The sequence below is a fragment of the Ciconia boyciana genome, chromosome 20, assembly GCF_034638445.1.
Source record: "Ciconia boyciana chromosome 20, ASM3463844v1, whole genome shotgun sequence".
Taxonomy (NCBI): Eukaryota; Metazoa; Chordata; class Aves; order Ciconiiformes; family Ciconiidae; genus Ciconia; species Ciconia boyciana.
Genome location: NC_132953.1, coordinates 7,356,667 through 7,372,445, shown reverse-complemented (window position 1 = coordinate 7,372,445; position 15,779 = coordinate 7,356,667). Strand labels below are relative to the sequence as shown.

Below are 15,779 nucleotides of genomic sequence, written 5' to 3'. Positions count from 1 at the left end.
CTTTCCCCTCCGTAACGGAGGGAAGCCCTCCCATCTGTGGGCGTGCTGCGGGGAGCCGGGGGCCAGGCTGGCCCCGCGGGGCGGGTGAGGCCAGAGCCCCGCGCTGCCCAGTGGACCCTGTTCAGGGCCACCGGCACCGCCTGCGCTCACCGTGATCCTCGGTTGTCATCCCAGGCGACGTAACCCCTGATGCCAGCAGCGAGAGCAAGTTCTTCAGCGATCCTTCCGAGAAGGCGGCCGTCACCATCCAGACCCACTTCAGGAGATACCAGCAGCAGAAGCAGGAGAAGAAGTAGACGCGTCAGCCACCCGTGCCCTGCCCCGTCCCTCCTTTTGGCTGTTCTGTACCCCAGAGAGATTTGTGGCCGTGGTGACTGTGAACCTGCTCCCCGATACGTAGCTTCTGGTGCATGCGTGGCTGTAGATACTCTGCTCTTCGTGTTGGTTGCTGCTCGGAGTGAGATCTCTTTCCTGGTCAGTCCTTCCCCAGACAGCGTTGCCTTGTGGGCCAGGGTACGATTGGTGAGGGGCTGTTTGCTGGGACCTCGGCACCCAGGGCGTGACACAGCATTGACAAGCCTTTCCTTGGTGGCAGCTGGCCATGGTTAAGGCCCAGCAGCTGGGGGGGTGGGAGGGGGCCCTGCACAGCTGCCAGTGAGTGTGGCTGGCTGGTCGCTGCCCAGCTGGGGCTCGCTTGCCCGGCCAGAGCCCTCCCCTGTGCCTCCACCTCCGTTCTGCCTCCGGAGCTGGGGTGGAACGACTGCCTTTGTCCCCTGCTCCAGGCGGCTGGCTCAGAGCTTCTGAGCATGATAGCCAGGAGCTGGCCCGGAGCGGGATGTCACCGAGGGGCCGTGCTGCAGGCAGCGAAGGGCGCAGGCGCTGAGCTGTGTGCTGACCGTGAGCTGATCTTACTTTTCTTGGGGAGAACTGCTTGGGGTGGCCTGGTTTCAGGGCAGGGACGGGGTGGGGTGGGACTCTGTCTCTGTGGCTGTACGTGCCGAGGCTGAACCTGCTCTCGGCGGAGTTGGGCTCCCTCCCGAGACAGCCCCTCCGATAACTCTGGCATTTGGGTTAGTGCCCACCGTCACCCAGCTGCCCTGTCCTGCTCTTTTGGTCCAGCAAAGCTGAACAGAGACCTGCTCCCAGTCTGGCAGGGACAGGGCCCCAAGGTTTTCTCGTGTTTTAGCACCCATTTTTCAGTGCTGGCTCTTGGAGGATGCGGAGCTGTTGAAAAAGGGGGAATATGAAAGCACCGAGCTCTCGGCCAGCAGAGAAACAGGAGGAGGGGTGCTGTGAGCAGGGAGGGTGTGCGAAGTTGGTGAGGAGGGGCCGTGTGCTGCGGCACGGCGGGAAGGAGCAGGGCACGGGAGAGATGCTGGCTGTGAACGGTGCTGCCCTGACCGCTGGCGTGTGGGCTCCGCTGCCTCGGTGCTGGGGCCGATGCTGGATTTTCTGTGCAGAGCTGCTGAGCTGTGCCCGTAGAGCCCTGGCTGCTTGCAGGCTGCCCTTTCGGTCCTCTCCAGCCACCAGTGTCCTCGGCCCTTCTTGCAAGGGCTCCGGTCCCCAGCGGCCCCCGCTTCTCTTCAGCTTGTACGCGCTGGTGTTTGGTGTCTGGCTTCTGCTTGGGCTCAGTTACTGCCCGCTGGCTGTGGTTGGCATCCCGCGCCGCTGGCAGCTCTTCTCGGAAGGTGCATGAGGAGAGCAGGGCTGGTGATGGTTTGGTCTGTCGCTCTGCGGTGGCGTGAGCTGCCAGGCCCTGCCGCGGGCAGGGCTCCTGGGCCTGAGCTAGCTGACTGCAGGAGGGGCGCGTTGTGCATGGCACAGGGGCTGGGGGCTGGGCTGGAGTGCTGGGCAAGGCAGCTGGTAAAGCAGACCTAAACCCAAACCAGCTCTTCGGATTTTGGAGCTTGATGGGGTTTCTTTTGCCCGCTTACCTGTTGAAGGCAGTGTTTGGCTAGTGGGGCTTGAACCGGCTGCTCTCCTTCGACTCCTGGTTGGGTACTGTGTGCAGCGGGGGGGGAGAGCCTACTGCCACGGTGAGGGGCAGCGGGGCCATGCTGGGGTCTCACGGTTGAGTGCTGGGAATTTGGAGGTCTTAACAAAGTATGCAAGGCCAGGGTTGGTAACTGCTGGGTGGAGAATCCTTGCTAAGATGTAGAAGGAAATCTGTACTAGGCAATTACAATAAAGATGTGCTAATCGGTGTTAATCTGCTCTTCTTTTATCTTGCTAATCCCCTTACTCTGACAGCTTGCGAAGAACGCATTTGCTTTTTCTTGTCTCTTCTATTTAAAGTCGGGGATTGTCATTTCAGAGGTGCTGCGTGGTTGCCTAGCTGTGACACTGCTCGGAGGTGGGGGTGGGCACTTGGCTCTCGTTAAAATCTGTACCGCGTAGAGGCTTTGAAGCCGCATGTGCACTGCACCGGTTTTGCAATCCTTGGAAAAATGCTCGGGAAATGCTCGTTTGCCTGCCAGCACTTCCCACTGATCTCGGGGAGAGAGAGGAGGGGCAGGACTGGTCTCACTCGGGTGAAGGCAAACGCTAACCCGTGTACCGAGTAGGGACGAGTCGATGCGGGCCGGGACGTGCGGCCGCTACTGTGCGGACCCGTCGGGCCCTTGGAGCGGCGGGAGGGTTGTCAGCCGTCAGCGCGCTGCAGCAGCCTGCCCGGGAGGGTACGAGGGGACGTGTGGCCAGGAGCGTCCCAGGACGCTGTGGAGGACGCGAAAGGCTGAGTCGCTGGTGCCTCTCTGGCCCCTCGGTATTTTCCCTTGGTGACTTGCTTGAAGGTAAGCTAAGCCAGCTCTTGCTGGTTCAAAGAGAGAGACCCCGTCGGAGGGGCGAGCGTGATCTTCAGCATCCAGTTGCCTTGCTCCTGTTCCGTGTGCAACGGCCGTACAAAATCCATGCACTCCTGGCATGCTAAATTGGAACCTCACCGTGGTTTTTGTCTCCAAAAACCTGTTAAAACTGAATGAATGAGAAAAGTCATGCATACAAGTCAATGCTATTCAGAACACGTCTTTGGATTCACAATTAAAAAAAAAACCCAAACCCCACCCAAACCCAAAGTACGTACTGCAGGAGAAGCCTAACCCTATGTCATGCATGGAGTTGGAGGCTGGCTGATTGCTCTTGACATAAATTCTCGGCGCATCAAAACGGAAGGCTCCAGATGCAGGGCAGGAACCCAGATCCTCTTGCTGAGCATATTGGAAACTGCTGGCAGAGGCAGAGCGGCTCAAGCAGAGGAAATGCAAGGTCCCGGAAAGGTTTGGTTCACCAGAAGCACGCTCTGGCTGTCCCCGAGGAAAGTGTCACAGGGAGGCAAGGGGTGGATTGGGGGGTTCAGTGCAAAAACCACGCGTGGGAAATACCAACGCTGGCACAATCCCCGATGCCTTCCCGCCAGCCTGTTCGTGGCGCGTGCTCCTCTCCACCGGGGATGCTCCGCAGCAGAGAATGGCTCTGAGTGTTACCAGGATAATCGCCCAAACCTGATTGATTAAAAAAAATGGGCACAAGAAATGGTCATAGCCGCTTGTTTCCCGAGCCTCAAGCGTGAACAGCTGCCAGGCTCGCGCCAAGGCACTTTCAGCTCTACCGGATTTAAGGGTTTAGAACCAGATGGCAAAGGAGGAGCGCCTGACCAAGCGCGACAACGCGAGCAGGTAAGGGCTCTGCAAGCCGGACATGGAGGTTGCAGGTGCTGCCACCAGTAACAGCAATCACTTTATTTGCATATCATTGTTCGGGTTGTTCATTTAAAAAAAAGTATTGAGGAGGTTCTAAAAAAGTTAAGTCTGTAGCAACTGATTATAACTGTTGTGGTAAAGCCCGTGCTTTTTTCAAGAGGAAAATAACGGGAGAATGGTGAAAAGCTCTGCAGAGATGTTAGCACTGCTAGTTTAGGGTAAAATAGGAAGCTTGTACTTACAAACAGCTGTTTGTAAGGGAAGAAGAGATGGAACCAGTGGGTCGCAAGGGTGGGTGGAGAAGAGATGAAAACATTAGCTTATAAATTACAGGAAAGGCGGCAATGAAAGTGCAGTTAGTTAATTAGACCTCTGCTAGCACTGGAACCTCCTCTGGAAAGGAAAGTTCGTTCTAGTTTGGGTAACTCATAGAACTGTTGGTAACGGCCTTCGCTATTTCGGTCTTCCTGGGGAAGCGGAACAGGTAAGGAGGGGTGCCAGCCCTGGGCTGCTTGCGAGAGCGGCGCTCGTTTTCACTGTCAGCTGTGCACGTACGACAGGGGAAGGTAGAACCTGCGCTGCCGTGGTGCTTAATTGCTGCGGCTGGTGGTAAAAACCAAGAGGAAAATAACTTCAAGGTGGGGCTGCGCTGTGCTTCACTGGACTTTACCGCACTGGGCCGTGACCTGGTGGAGCTCCGCCATGGCTCACGGTGCTGTGACCCCCTGCATCGCTGGGGATTTGGGCCGTGCCTTAGGGTCCTGTGCCGTGATTCACCAGGACGGAAGGCACTCCACCCCGATTCACGGCACTGTGCTGGATTCGCCATGCTTCACGCCGTTCTGCGCTTCACCACGCCCCACCGCTCCGCCGCAATTCGTCGTGCTCCGCTGCGACCAGGCACTACGGTGCCGTGCCTCACCTCCTGCTGCCATGCGGCATCCACACAGTGCAGCGATGCGCCGGGAAAGCGAAGGGCCGTGCTCTGCTGGATTCGCGCACAAAACCGGAGCTGCGCTGGACTCACCCTGCGCTGCCAGAGCAAGGCCGTGCTGGGCCAGAGCCCTGCGGTGGCTCGCAAGGGTTTGCACCCCAGTTCCTCCCTCCAGCCAAGCCGGGTTCACTGTCCTGCACGGTGGTTCATCCTGCCGGGCTGGAGCTAGCTGGCACTTTGGCCTGGCTGGGCTGGGCTTACCTGCAAGTAGGTGCCGCTCGCCTGGGGCCGTGGGTGGCAGTTGCTGGGGTGCCCGTTCCTGGGACCCTGCTCCCATCCCTTCCCTTCCCTTCCCTTCCCCTCCTGCTGCCCCAGGGCTCTGCACGCCGGCGCAGCTCAGCGAGGAGCGGGCAGTACCACGAGCGTCGGGGCTCCTGCGGCACGCGCCGGGGCTCCGGGACGCAGCTGGGCTGCCCGGCTCCAGCCTCCTGCGATGGTCGGCCCCGGCCCCTGCCCTGCTCACTTAACAAACACCCACATATAAACATAACCTTTATTGCACACAGCGCTGGGTTTTTTTTCATAGAAAAAGGTATTAACACATAAGCATTTGCAAATTGAAGCAACTCCTGTTGTTTTCAGAACAGTAAAATAGCATGCAATGTTTTTTGAGACGTTCCTTTTTAAAACCACCGACAAGATCAGGGAGGAAAAAAAAAAAAGTCACTGAGTCTTTCCTTGTGCCCCTTCCAAAATGATGTGAAATATATATATATGTTTACATATATATTATCTTTTTTAAATCTGTAACATCAAATTCTTTGTGCCCTGGTTTCTTTTTCTGTTCGGAGAAGAAGAAAATAGTTTCATTTATACAAAAGAGTTCATTATGTACAAGTTTGTTAATTAAATATAAATGGTGCAGGAAATGAGCAGTGTCCCTTGCGGGCGGTCTCTGGTTGGTGCCCTACACCAGCGTGTAGGACTTGGAGTAGGCTCCGGCCCCCTGTTTTTGAGACCTGCCCACGCCCGACGTGCTCATTTCTAGGAGCGAGTCCCTGGAGCCCCCCACTTTGGAGTGCGTGGGCACCCGCACCTCGGTGGCGGCGGGGGGCTCGGCGGCGGGGGGCACTGGGGCGGCGCTGGCGGCGGGCGCAGCAGCGGTGCTCGTCGGGCCGGGCATGGGGAGAGTCCTTTGAGGTAAGGTGGTTGCGGCGGAGGCCGGGGGAGGCAGGCCCAGGGGCTTGCTGCCGGGCTCCAGCGTCATGTGCCGGGCTTGCGCGTGGTACGCCCGGGCGAGGTTTCGGATGGAGGCTTCCCGCGGCGGCACCACGGGGCAGGGCTCGTGGGCGTCGGGCTTGCGGAAGAAGGCCTCCGACTTGACGTAGAGCGGGAGGTTGCAGTAGTCGCCTGCAAGGGGACGGGAGGCGGGTGAGGCTCCAGCGTGGGCCCCCACCCGCGCTATACGTCACGCATTTCATACACTATACATTGCGTTGCATAGAGCGTGACCACTTAATAGAGTCTGTCAAACGGCAGCATTCCATGTTTTATATGACGTGTCCTGTAAGGCCTCGTAATGCGCGATACTAAACGTACCCTGTCATAAAACAATACATACCAAACGCTGATGCGTACTGTATACGATAACAGATGTTAGGAACGCACTAGAAATATTGACGCAAAATACAAGACAGTAAGTATCTATGGTGGCGTAGAGCCTGTTCTGTAATGTATCACATTATTGCGCGATACATTTTCAGATAGACCATGTCACTTGTTATACTAAGAGATAATGTAACACTAGATGTAAATGTAATATAAGAAAGTCAATGTTTTTAGCATGTGTAATATGATGTTATATCAAATATTATACTAACACTGTAACGTAAGGTGAAGGAAGGGGGGGAAGGGAGGGGGAGAGGAAAGAAGCAGGGGAAGGAAGACTAAAGAATATTAAGGAAGGGGAAGAAGAGGGAAGACACGAGAAGAAAACCAAATAGTACGAAAACATAGAAACGGGAAGAAATGGACAGAAATGAGAGGAAAGCAGTGGAGAAAAGCAGTGTGAGGAGAGGAGAAGTGAAGAGGCACAAAGACATGTGAAGAGGAGCAGAAAGAAGTGAAGAGGAGAAAAGAGTGTGAAGAAGATGCAAGTGAAGAGAAGGGAACAGAAGCGAGGAGAAAACGAGTGAAGAAAGAGGAGCAATGTGAAGGGGAGCAGAGAAAAGTGAAGAGGAGAACAGCCACGAGAAGAAACATGAGGAGAGGAGCAAAGAGAGGGGAAGAGGACGAGACAAAAGAAAAGTGGAGAGAAGGGAAAAATGTGAAGAAAATAAACGTGAGGAGCAAAGAGAAAGGGAGGAGGAGCAATATGAAGAAAAGTGAGGAGGAGCACAGAGAAGAAATGTGAGGAGAGGAGCAAAGAAAGGTGAGGAGGAGAACAGTGACGTGAAAAATGGGGAGAGAGGAGAGAAAACTGGAAGCGGTAGTGATTTTGAGTAGGTTCTGTGGATCCAGATTGTGGTGGGATCCAGAAAGGGTTGCTGTAGCGCCTCGTCAAATCACCTAGCAATTCCAATAGAAAGCCTTACCAACCCCTAACGTGAGCACCCACAAGCAAACCAGATGATACCGAAATCGCCGTACTGTGGAGGGTGGGAGAGAGCGAGCGAGATGCTTTCCCACCTCCTCTCCCGCCCTTCGCAGCAACCGTCTCCTTCAGTCCCTTCATTTTTGTTTCTCCCGCGGCAGTACGCCACACGTGACCCCGGGAGCATGCAGCTCAGGACAAAGCACGCGCGTACGTACTCTTGCTGGCACGGTGCGGGATGGGTACGGCCACGCTCTTGCCCCGCTCGCTGTCCTGGGGTTTGGGGGGGGAGGCTGTGAAGCGACAGATGCCAGGCTCTGAGGGGGTGCTCATGGAGGTCATGCTGTCAGCATTGTCAGTGGTGCCAGTGGTCATCTGGTCCGAGGAGCTGTCGGAGATGAAGCACTCCGTGATCTCAAACTTGGCATGCTGCAGCTGCTCCTCCAGCTTCGCGTGCTCGTAGGCACGTGCCAGCTCCTCGTAGGTAGACGAGGCGCTCTCCGTCGACACCATGCTGTTCCGCCCCTTGTCTGTGGAGGAGAGGACATGTCGCATACGCGGGAATTTTCCCCGGCCCGGCAATGCCCGTTTCCACGTGATTGTCGTCATGGGAATGCCCAGGCTGGCCCTGCTGAGACACCCCCAGCCATCCGTCCCCAGAGCTGCTCAGGAGCCAGCACAGAGCTTCTGGAGGGGACCGGGAGATGACAGCACAGCCCCGCATCTGCGCGCAGGGCAGAGCCCTGCACCCCCACCCCCCGCTCCCCCCACGCACCAGAGCAGCCACAGCAGTTAACCTGGAGCTCAACAACCCCGAGCAGAGCCAGGAGCACGGGGCAGGGGACACCAGCAACTCACAGAGAGGGCAAGACCTGGCACAGGAGCCAAGGGCCCGTTACCGGCGTCCAGCCAATTTGTGACGCTATTCGTAACCTCTGCGAGCAATGGGAGCGCCCGTCTGAACGCTGCCGCCGCTTCCAGCCAGTAGCAGGTGGCTCGTGCGGCGGCAGTTCCACCGTCCCATTGACCAGCAGGAACTTCTGCTTCTGCGATCGCCCCGAACTCACGGTTCGGGGTCACCACCACTGAACCGGTGTACGCCAACCCTGCCTTCGGCCCTGCCGTACCGGTGTCCTGGGAGAGGCTGGCGCTGTAGCTGTCGCTCTCCGTGACCGTGATGCCGTGCTGGGAGCCCACGGTCCTCCAGTCAGAGGTCAGGGTCCGCGCAGGGGTGGATGCCTGGCACTTGGTGAGGGTCCACTGGCTGGAGTACCGGTTGCGGGTGCTGTGCGCAGACTTCACGCTCTTCCTTGACACAGGGTCTAAGGCACAAAGGCGACAGGCACGGCGGGCGATTCCCAGCGACAGCCAGGACACCGTCCCCTCGCCGCGTAGCGCTCCCCGCTCCCTCTGCCTTACCAACAGCTGCTTTTAGGCACAGCCAGCGCTGTCCCCCTCGGGAAGGGGACATGCAGGGGCCGGCGGCAGTGCCCCTGCGCCCAGCGGCACGCAGGTGGCTGCAGGCAGCGCTCGGCTTGCCCACGTCCGCCCTGCGCCTGTGCCTGCGTGCACCCCGTGCTGCTCCCAGCAAACCCATCCCAGCCCCACGTGAGCACAGCCGCTTACTGGTGCCGGGGCGGATGTCCGACATGTCGATGAGGGGCCCCGTGTTCTGGATCAGAGCAGGGTGATGCAGCGAGACGCCCGTGCAAAAGCTCTGGGGGTTCACCGCCTGACTGAACTCCGTGTCGGTCACCGGGATGGTGGCTTTGTCGTCCCCTGCGGGAAGAAGCTGGAGCTCAGCCCTCCTTCTCGAGCCAGGCGTTTGCTGTAGGCGATGCGAGCCCACGCTCAGGGCACCCATGGGACCCCCCTGCTGCAGGGAGCCCCACCAGCACTCCGGGGCACGCAGGGATGGGAGGTTTGCCTGGCCGTTCCCCAGCCAGGGCAGCGGTGCGACAGTCACCCCCACCGAGGCAGAGCCCGGCCAAGGAGATTGCTACAGGTGCCGCCAGCGCAGCCAGCAGCCGCGCAAGGGGAGCAGGACCCACGGGCGGGCCCCTGCGCCCTTCTATAGGGTAGGAAGGGGACAACCTGGGGACATCGAGGACGCCGGCCCACGTCCCTTCCCCGGGCAGGCGCTGCTACGGCCGGGGCCGCACGCCGCAGGGAGAGCGTGGTGCTTACCCAGCTGCTTGATGCCTTCCTTGTCCTCGATGAGGAGCTGCACCCGAGGGATGTCTATGTGCAGGCGGGGGCCCTGCGGGGGCCCCTTCACCGGCGTGTCAAAGCTGCGGTTATTCTTGCTGTCGAGTAAGAGGGGACGCAGACCCAGCGATTACTGGAGAGCGCCTGGCGGCTCAAGCCTAGCAGGGGCTGGGGCTTGCCGCCGGCCAGCCCACCGGGGCTCAGCTCTCCGGCTGAGCCGCTCTGCCCCAGGCAAGCTCCAGCAGGCCGGAGCAGCCGGGAGCACCGGGCTGCTGTGGTACAGCGAGGCCGACACAACCTGCACAGGTCTGAGCCCAGAAACTGAGCCAGGGCTGAACCCGAGCTTAACAGCGCCCAGGAGCACCCCCGCCACCCAGCGCGCCCCAGCCTCCCGCCCGCCGCCACCCACTCGCGGCTCAGAGACCCACCTGATCAGCATTTCAGCCAAACTCTTGGCATCTGTGCAAGAGACACACAAAAAAACAAGCATTTTTTTTTGAGCGCGCTGTTCGGGGTGTGAGGCGGCAGTCCAGGACAGCCCAGCTCTGCGGTCCGGTCCCACGCGCTGCGCCTCTGAGCCCCGTCTCACCTCGAAGCCTCTTCAGCCGCTTCTCCTTCCTCTTCTTGCGGATGATGAAGAGCAGGGCCACTCCCAGCGTGGCCAGGATCACGGGGCAGGCAATGGTGAAGAGCTTCTTCACGTCGTCACCCTCCCCTTGGGCGGACTTGATGGGGGGGATGGTGCCTAGGGCAGAGCGCGGGCAGGTGGGTGGTCAGCGCTCCCAGGAGCCCCCCGCCTCGGCAGCACGGCCCCCGCCCCGTCCCCCCACTCACTGCCGTCGTAGTCCAGCGTGGCAAACTGCGTGGTCTCGTTGCCGCAGCCCGCGCTGTTGCAGGCCTTCATGCGGAGCTCGTACCACGTGGCCTCGCGCAGCTCCGTCAGGAAGACCTCGCTGGAGCTGTTGGTGCGGAGGCTCTGCCAGACCCAGTTGCCCTTGGGCCGGTACTCCAGGACGATGGCGGTGATGGGGCAGCCCCCGCTGCTCCAGCCCTGCAGGTTCAGCCTGGCGTGCGTGGAGTTGATGTGGGTGAAGAGGTGCTGGTCCTTGCTGAAGGAGGGCTCTGCAGGAGAGGAGGCGTCAGGAGGGCTGCCGCGGAGAGGGGACCCCGGCGGGGCGGGGCGGGGCCACCGTGGGGCAGGCTCACCTCTGCCGTGGGTCTTGGCTTCGATGATCTCGCTGATGCGGCCAGCCCCCACGCTGTTCTTGGCCGCCAGCTTCACCTTGTACCAGGTGCCGCACTTGAGGCTCTCCAGCTTGAAGGAGCGCTCAGAGGAGCTGATGAACACGTCCTTCCACTCCTCGCTGTTGTCCACCGAGTACTGGAGCACGAAGCCTGCGGGAGCGAGGACGGGGCAGTCGCCTCCGGGCACCCGGGCTGCCAGGGGGAGGCGAGCGGCGCCCGGGCAGGGCGGGAGAAGGGGCTCCCGTCAGCACGCAGAGCCTGCGGGGTGCCCCGCACCCGCCTCGGGACAACGTCCCGTGGCCGAGCCCAGCGCAGCCTCGCAGCGCCAGGGTGCCCATTGCGCACCGATTCCTGCCCGACTGCACGCACGCGAACGGTGACGAAGCGCAGCCCTCTGCCCCTACGCTACCGACACGGGTTACGGTTAGCTCCGAACCACGAGCAGGGCCGAGCTGCTGCCCTCCCGGACCCTGCGTGCGGCCTGAAGGGAGGTCACCTCGTCGCCTGTTCTGCCCACCACGCAGGCCCAGGCAGGGGCCACGGACTCCCCCCGCAGCTAGCCACCGCCCGCGCGCTCTGCCAGAGCCCCCGGGCCGCTCCGCCATGACCCCCCCATCTGCTCCCCCCCCGCACACCGCCTGCCTCCAGCGCCGCCAGCACGGCCCCCATCGCTTGGTTTCGCACAGGAGCGCGAAACGTGATTGATCGCTGCGAGGCTATAAAGGGAAAGCCAGAATTAACTAGCTCCCTCGGGAAGCTGCTAGGAAGTTGCTTCTGTCATTGCACGCCGCCTCCTCTCCCGTGATTAAGAGTATTAGGAAGCACACTGTGTCCTAGATGAACAAACCTGTTACACTGCCGTCAACAAGCCGCCCGAAGACGCCTCGCCAGGGTTTCCCAGGGACAGGTACGCGCGCACGCGGAGCTTTGGGCCAGGGATACGCCGCCAAGGACGTCGCTGCGTCTCTGCTGCCCTGACTATTCTGACCCTTTTGGCCACGCAAAATGCCAAACTTCCGTGGCGCGTTGCTAGATTTGGCTATTTCTGCAGGTTATTTTGCCAATTCGCACATAAAAAGAACAGAGGAGAGCAGGCTTCCTGCCTCCGCCTGCGCGTCACAAGCCGCACGACGCAGAGCTCGCAGGGCCGCTCCGGGTGCCGACGCCGTCCAGGCGCCGGTGTGGCGATGCCAAAGGACCCGTTCAAAGGCACGCGCGTGCCTCGCCTCTGCGAACGCCCAGCTCCAGCTCGGGCAGAGCAGCGCCGAGGGGAGGGAGGCTTCTCGCGCCCGCCCAGCGCCAAGGCTGCCCTGGGGCCGGAGGACTCGCGTACCAGCCCCTTCCCGGGCCAGCGCAGGTCTGCCCGCGGGCACCCGCTTTCCTGGCCATCTCAAAGCCAGCCCCGGCACCTCCACGCTGCCCACGGTGCCTGGCACCCTGGTGCCTGACTGGTTATTTATTTATTTTGTACATGCAGCATGTTTTTAATATTTCTAATCCAATTATAACCAAATTTATCAACAGAGTCCGCTGGAGTGAAAGGCTGCTGGCTGGGGAAATTTGCTTGTAATTACTTTCATGCTTTTAATTAATTGTAAGCGAGGTCTCCTTCCTTGCTCCCCGCTCCCCCCTCTGCGTGCAGCTGTTTCAACATATAATTCATGAGATGAATCAGAGCAGAAAGGAGGCTCTGGAAAGCAGGGATGCTCCTGGAGCCCTCCTGGAGCCCCCAGCCCGCCAGGGACGGGGGACAAATCCTGCCCCGTCGGGTTCATCGTTGCACCGACGCCAGGAGACACGGAGCAGCCACGGGGGCCGGCCCTGGCCACCAGCACCCGAGCAATTAACGACCTGCCCTTCCTTAGCTATCTCGGCCACCACATCTTGTCCCAAACACCTTATGAGCCCCCTCGTTAGGGCTGGTGGCCCTCCTACAAGCTCAGAAGCACCAACCTTTCTCTGGAGCCTTTCCAAGGCATTCCAGAGAGGGGTAAACCGAGGTGCGGGGACAAAAGCGCGTGCGCAGCGTGCAGGGCCGTGCCTGAAAACACACGCCACGAGCTTCATCCCCCAGCACCGGGACCGGCGGCACCCCCGGCTCTGGGATGGGGATGGGTGCTGCGGTGCTGGCGCCAGCCCCGTCACTCGCAGCAGCCGTACCTCGGATGGAGCTGCCGCCGTTGTCCCCGGGAATCCACGCCAGCGTGATGGATGATGCCGAGGTCTTGGAGACGGTCAGGCGGGGCTGGTCCGGGGGCACTAGGGAGGAGGGAAAAGCCGGTGAGCTCCTTGCACGCGCCAGCTGAAAGTGCCCCAACCCACGCCCCCCCCCAAAAGGGGAGACGCCAACGAGACCTCCCGCTCAGCCCTGGGCCAGCGAGAGCCCCTCGCACAGGAAAGACCCCACGGCGCTTCACCCCCCCGAGAGCCGCAGACGAGCAAGAGCGCAGGCTCGCGGCGCCGTCTGCCGAGATGGAGCGTGTCCCTGCAGGGCACTCGCTCCCAGACGCAGACGTGGGACCACAGGCCCCCGCCTCGGGTGCCCCTCACCTTGCACCAGCAGGTTGATGATGATGGTGTCGAAGCCCCAGGTGTTGGTGGCAGTGCAGGTGTAGTAGCCGGAGTCCTCCGCCTTCACCGAGGGCAGCACCAGCGTGCCGTTGGCCTGGATCAGGCGATGGCCGTCCACCGTCACGGGGATGGCAGAGTCCTCGCTGCCGGGAGAGGAGAGGGCGCGTCAGCCGTGCGCGACGCAGCAAGGGCGATGCAGCCGGCACCGGCCCCCCCGGCCCCGGCAACAGCTGGCAGCCCCCCGCGGTACCTGTCCTTGGTCCACTTGATGGCAGGGACCGGCTCCCCAACCGAGTTGCACGGCAGCCTCACGTCCTTCATCCACGGCGTGGTGACGGTGCCTCCAAAGGAGATGATCTTGGCAGGGGCTTGGGGGCAAGGAGGAGGTCAGCCTGGCAAGCAGGCCCCACGCGCAGACCCCCCGACACGTCACGAGAGCCGAGACCGCCCGTGCTGTCCCTCCTTTGCCCCGGGCACGACTCACCCCAGCTGTCCCTTGCTGCAAGCTGATACGGAGCAGCCAAAGCAACCCCAGGGGCAGGGGGGGGCAGGGGACGGCAGGGCCAGGGTGCGCGGCCCCCCAGAGCCAGCAGCCCCCACCATACCTTTCCCAGCAGGCTCAATGGTGACTTTCTCACTGATGTTGCCGCGGCCAGCGGAGGTGACGGCGGCCACCCACAGCATGTACTGCTGCCCGCGGTTCAGGTGGGCAATGCGGTAGAAGAGCTGGTCAGGGCTGGTCTCGTACTCGCTGGGGGCCTGCAGAGAGGGAGACGGTGCCGCCTCCATGAGACCCCCGCCCGTCACCCGCAGCTCAGGTGCCCCTGAGCCAGGAAAAGCTTCCTCTGGGCCAGCTGCCTGCACGTGAGCATCCCCCCCGGGTCCCCAGCCCAGGCATCCCTCCCGTCCCGCTGCCAGCTGGCTCGTGCCCTCGCTCCCGCTGGCGAAGGAGGTCCCTGCGTCCCCCTCGCCCCCCCCGGCTCTCCACCAGCAGCCGTCCCCGGGGAGCTCCCTCCGCGCTCCGAGGGCCCGCAGCCACCCCGGCAGCCACCTCCTCAGGGCGCCGCGGGTTTGCTCCCAAGCGGCAATTCAGCTCTGCTTGGCGTTTCTCGATGCCGGCGTAAACCGGCTGGTGTCGTAATTTCTCCAGGGAGCCCAGGCCCGAGCCCGAGGAACAGATGGCTGCGACGGCATAATTTGTTCCCGGGAAAAGACGCTTCCCCGGCCGCCCGCCGAGCTGCAGCAGGGGCCGGGCGCAGAGGCGAGCCCCAGCCAGGCTGCCCCAAACCCTCTTCAGTCGCAGCGAGCGGCCAGGGGGTCCCTGAAAGCCCGCGTGGGCTCCCCTCCCGGCATCGCCCGCAGCGACTGTCCCCAAGCCCGCAGGCGGGCCCCCGGAGAGGTCCGGCTCGCAGCCGTGCGGCGAGGCTGCGCGCCAGGGCCGGTCGCCATCGCGCTGGGGCCAAAGCCGCTCTGCCCCGAGCACTCGGGCCGCCCTGCCCCGCACCCGGCCGCGCCAGCGCTGCAGAGGGGACGGGAGCTCAGCGATCCCCGTCGCACAGGACGGATGGGGCGATTACGCCCACAAACACGCGACTGCGCACAGGTATCTGCGCGTTCACCACCTTCAAACGCGCGCCCTGGTGGGGCCCGCAGGTGTAAATGTACCCCACGAGCAGACACCTATATGAATATTGCATAGTATACATAATTTTTTTTACCCAAATGACAGTTTTGACAAGATGCCAAGAAAACAATATCGGATCCCAGCGGTTTTACCAGTTGCTTTGATGAAAAGATTACGTTGCCCTGGAAACCAGAGGCTCAGATAGTGAAATGAGTTTGAGAAGGAGCTTTTGATAAGCGCTAGTCTGCAGACCTCCCATCAACCTCTCCCTCGCAAAGGAGGGACGGGGCCAGGTTTGACATCTATTGTATTTGCGGTCCGCTGCTGGCATCTTCTCCCTTCTGGAGCAAGCGCCGAGCCGGGGAGATGCCGGAGGAAGGGAACAGATCGACGACGGGACTGGGGCCCGGTGGACGGCGCCCACAGCTGTCCCGGCAGCTCTGCAGCGCATCGACCTGGCCCAAGGGACCTTTGCTGCTGCCACCGCCTGGCACCAGCCCTCGCCCCCGGTCAGCGTTCCCCCGGCACGCCCTGGCAATCCCCCAGCCTTGCCCCGTCCCCGTCCCGTACCGGCTGCCCCGAGCCGGGGCTGGAGCAGAAGATGGTGTACTTCCGGATGATGCCGTTGGGCTTGGCCGGCGGCAGCCAGGACACCACCACGCTGCTGGCAGAAGACGGGACGGCCTTGATGCCAGCCGGGGGACCTGGAACTGAAGGAGGGAGAGCATGGCAGACCCAGCGCCGGGAGGCCTCCGAGGCCTCTGCCCAGCCTGGCGAGGCAGCAGCACCCCACCGCGGGGCCGGCGTCCCGGCTGCACGCTGGGGAGGAGCTGCGATGGCAGTTCCACACCAGCATCAGGCAGGCAGAAGCAGGGACAGGTCTGCAGGTGACCCTGCCATCACCCC

The 15,779-nt window shown here is 61.4% G+C and overlaps 1 protein-coding gene across 2 annotated transcripts in view; it reads right to left on the bottom strand.

The window, feature by feature from the left end:
- Positions 1–5,326: 5,326 nt before the first annotated feature.
- DSCAML1 (DS cell adhesion molecule like 1) overlaps positions 5,327–15,779 on the bottom strand; it is a 114,448-nt gene continuing 103,995 nt past the window's right edge. Inside the window, exons 20-33 of one of the 2 annotated variants that reach the window (XM_072884534.1) lie at positions 15,444–15,583; positions 13,855–14,008; positions 13,500–13,617; positions 13,229–13,392; positions 12,839–12,937; positions 10,640–10,828; positions 10,268–10,555; positions 10,023–10,178; positions 9,862–9,892; positions 9,413–9,531; positions 8,852–9,004; positions 8,353–8,547; positions 7,444–7,755; positions 5,327–6,042 (exon numbers count right to left, since the gene is read on the bottom strand). In XM_072884534.1, the coding sequence (XP_072740635.1) occupies positions 5,600–6,042; positions 7,444–7,755; positions 8,353–8,547; positions 8,852–9,004; positions 9,413–9,531; positions 9,862–9,892; positions 10,023–10,178; positions 10,268–10,555; positions 10,640–10,828; positions 12,839–12,937; positions 13,229–13,392; positions 13,500–13,617; positions 13,855–14,008; positions 15,444–15,583 (2,561 nt within the window). In that variant the 3' untranslated portion in view covers positions 5,327–5,599. Of the gene's footprint in view, positions 6,043–7,443; positions 7,756–8,352; positions 8,548–8,851; positions 9,005–9,412; positions 9,532–9,861; positions 9,893–10,022; positions 10,179–10,267; positions 10,829–12,838; positions 12,938–13,228; positions 13,393–13,499; positions 13,618–13,854; positions 14,009–15,443; positions 15,584–15,779 lie in introns of both variants that reach the window. The other variant, XM_072884533.1, reaches the window with a different exon arrangement.